The sequence below is a fragment of the Carlito syrichta genome, unplaced genomic scaffold (assembly GCF_000164805.1).
Source record: "Carlito syrichta isolate Samal-C Ts95f unplaced genomic scaffold, Tarsius_syrichta-2.0.1 Scaffold304320, whole genome shotgun sequence".
In the NCBI taxonomy this organism is placed as follows: domain Eukaryota; kingdom Metazoa; phylum Chordata; class Mammalia; order Primates; family Tarsiidae; genus Carlito; species Carlito syrichta.
In genome coordinates this window covers 89734-92602 of record NW_007248416.1, presented here as the reverse complement: position 1 = coordinate 92602, position 2869 = coordinate 89734, and the positions used below count along the sequence as shown (strand labels likewise).

At 36.6% G+C, this 2869-nt stretch overlaps 1 protein-coding gene across 1 annotated transcript; it reads right to left on the bottom strand.

Annotated features, from left to right (window-relative positions):
* Positions 1-997: 997 nt before the first annotated feature.
* LOC103262050 (olfactory receptor 2A25) lies at positions 998-1951 on the bottom strand. The gene has a single exon (XM_008059660.1). The coding sequence runs from the start codon at positions 1920-1922 to the stop codon at positions 1002-1004; it is 921 nt and encodes a 306-aa protein (XP_008057851.1). The 5' UTR covers positions 1923-1951; the 3' UTR covers positions 998-1001.
* Positions 1952-2869: the final 918 nt, after the last annotated feature.

The window sequence follows — 2869 nt, the reverse complement described above, 5'->3', positions numbered from 1 at the left end:
CAAGTTTGCACATCAAGCAATTGGCAGAACTTTTTAAAAATCAAAGTCTATTGTTGTTTCCATTACTTTTTCACTATTATTTTCTATCACTCCATAATTATGTGTAAGGGTTTTATATTTGAGTAAAAAGATTATTCAACTTACCTCAAATATCTCAGTTTAAAATCAAGCTATTTCTGATATTTTCAGCTCTAATATCATTGGTCAACTACACATCACAACAGTCACCATCTGTTCTTATTTTCCAGGATGGTATATTAAAGTTTTATTACTTTCCATAGAAGACAACTGACCAAATCAATGAGAAAAAAAATGTATAGTTTGAAAGAACTGTACATTAGGAGCTGTTACTTCTATTCTGCTTCCTTTCCTTCTGTTCTACATCCCATGGATCTTCTCCTGAACTGCACAACAGAGAAAAAAGGACACAGAAAGTTCCAATATATCTAGATATTTACTAGCATGACGTCTGCTTGAGTTTTCTTGTTTTTATGAGTTGCGTCGTTATATTTTCAATAACATTTCCCCTGAAGCTGTGGGCCATGCTCTTCTTAATGTAAGTTGAATATGCCCTAGAAAACATTACTGTCTTAGGAATAAATGCAAATATTTTAGATGTAGACCTATGTTTAAAGGAAATGTTGCCTGCTGAATTAAAAATATTTAAATAACAACGGTTGTTAACAATCTCTCCCAAATCCTGTATCTTAAATACTCTCCAAATACCTTGCCTTGTGATATTTACAAATCCTGCTTACAGGACACAAAAGATACAAATTTATTTCCTCTTATTCAGAAAATGTCACATAACCATAATAAAAGCATGTATACTATACAGCTAATATGAAAGTAGTTTGGTTAATTGTACAGTACTGACCTTCAATGCTAGGAAGATGACAGCAGAATGGGCTATAGGAAGGATGCCCTAAAGCATATGCATGTGTCCTGAGTAGGTATTGCATCAGATGTCTTCTCAGATCCATTTAAGCCCAGTTATTTTATTATTTCATAAGCATCCTCCTCAGAGTTCCTTTGACTTCTTTGTTCCTCAGACTGTATATCAGGGGATTGAGCATGGGATTGAAAAGGCTATGAAACAGCAGGAGATATTTCTTCTGCTCCTTTGGGTTCCCATTTTGGGGCCCAATATACATGATAATGGCTGTGCCATAAAAGAGTCCAACCACACAGAGGTGGGAGGAGCAGGTGGAGAAGGTTTTCTGGCGCCCATCTCGTGATTGGATCTTTAGGATGGCACATATAATATGAATGTAAGATATCACAATTGAAGAGAGGGGTCCCACCAGCACAAACACTGCCCCAGCCAAAACCATGATTTCATTAATGTGGGTATCTGCACAGGCAAGTTTAAGAACAGCTATAATTTCACAGAAAAAGTGATTAACTTTATGAGGTCCACAGAAAGGCAATGGTATGAGTAGTATTAGATGTACAAGGGACAAAAAGACTCCTAAAGTCCATGAGGACACCGCCAGAGTGATACAGACTCTCCGGGTCATGATGGCAGAATATCGGAGGGGTTGACAAATGGCCACATACCGATCATAGGACATCACCACCAAGAGGAGACATTCAGTGTGAGCAAAACTCAAAAACAGAAAGGTCTGAGTCATACATCCAGTAAAGGAGATGGGGTCGGCTGGATTCAGGAGGTTCACCAGCATCTGGGGCACCGTGCTGCAGGCATAGGCAATGTCGACAATGGCCAGGTGTGATAGGAAAGAATACATGGGGGTGTGCAGTCTGGATTCCAGCCAGACAAGCCCCAGGATGACCCCATTCCCCAGCAGGGTGAAGATGTAGAACAGGGAGAAAAACCCAAAGAGAAGCATCTGAGTTCTTGGGCCAATGGGAAATCCCAGTAGCAAGAACTCCGAGACGAATGTCTGATTTCCCCTCATTTCCCTATGAAAAAGACAACAGAGCTCATCAAGTCCTACTGTCTGGGGCAAGGGTTTAAACATGGTACAACTGTGTGTGTCATTATCTAAGTGTTTCCTAAGAAAACATCTTCAATGTTATTTTGACCTTGTCACTTACTAAGAAAAAACTGTGCATTACAAACGAAGCAGAAGGACATTTTGTCACCTATGATAAATTCAATGCTAGTATTATACTATAATATTCAGTAAATCTTTTCTCCAACTCAGCTTTCACCAAAGTTTAGAATATGTTAATCCTTAAATTGTCTTCACAGCAGTCGACACTTTCCTTTATTTGTGATAATTGTATTAAATGCTTGCCCTGTGTATTTCTTCATTGTTATGTACATGTATTCACATGTGAGAATGTGTACTGGTGTCTTTATGTTTATTTAAGAGGATGGAGAACATACCAATAATCTGTCTATCAGGTTTTCTCACAAAGTTGTGCCTTCAATATATGAAACACTTACTAGAATTTTGATCTTTACTGTCAGCATAATCTTGAATTAAGTTGAGAGAATGACATAGCAGTCTGGATTTAAACAGAGACCTTTGTTTTTTGACTTCTGTATCCACAGTCTATTCTGTTCATGCTGTCTCATGCTGATCAGAGCATAGTTACTTTCACCCTTCTTATACTTTTTATACTGCATGTCATTTATATTTTTATGTATATATTTCCATTTTCAAATTGATTTTTAAATTTAATTTTTAATAACTTTAAATTGATGCATAATAGCCATTTATGGTTTTGGCATGCATGTGATAGTTTAATGCATCCATTTAATTTGTAAAGTTCAAATCAGTGTACTTGGGCTACCCTTAAATGTTTGCCTTTTGTTTATGCTAGAAACGTTTGAACTATTGTCTTCTAACTATTTTTAAATAGACAATATATACAAATATAAATATACAAATATACA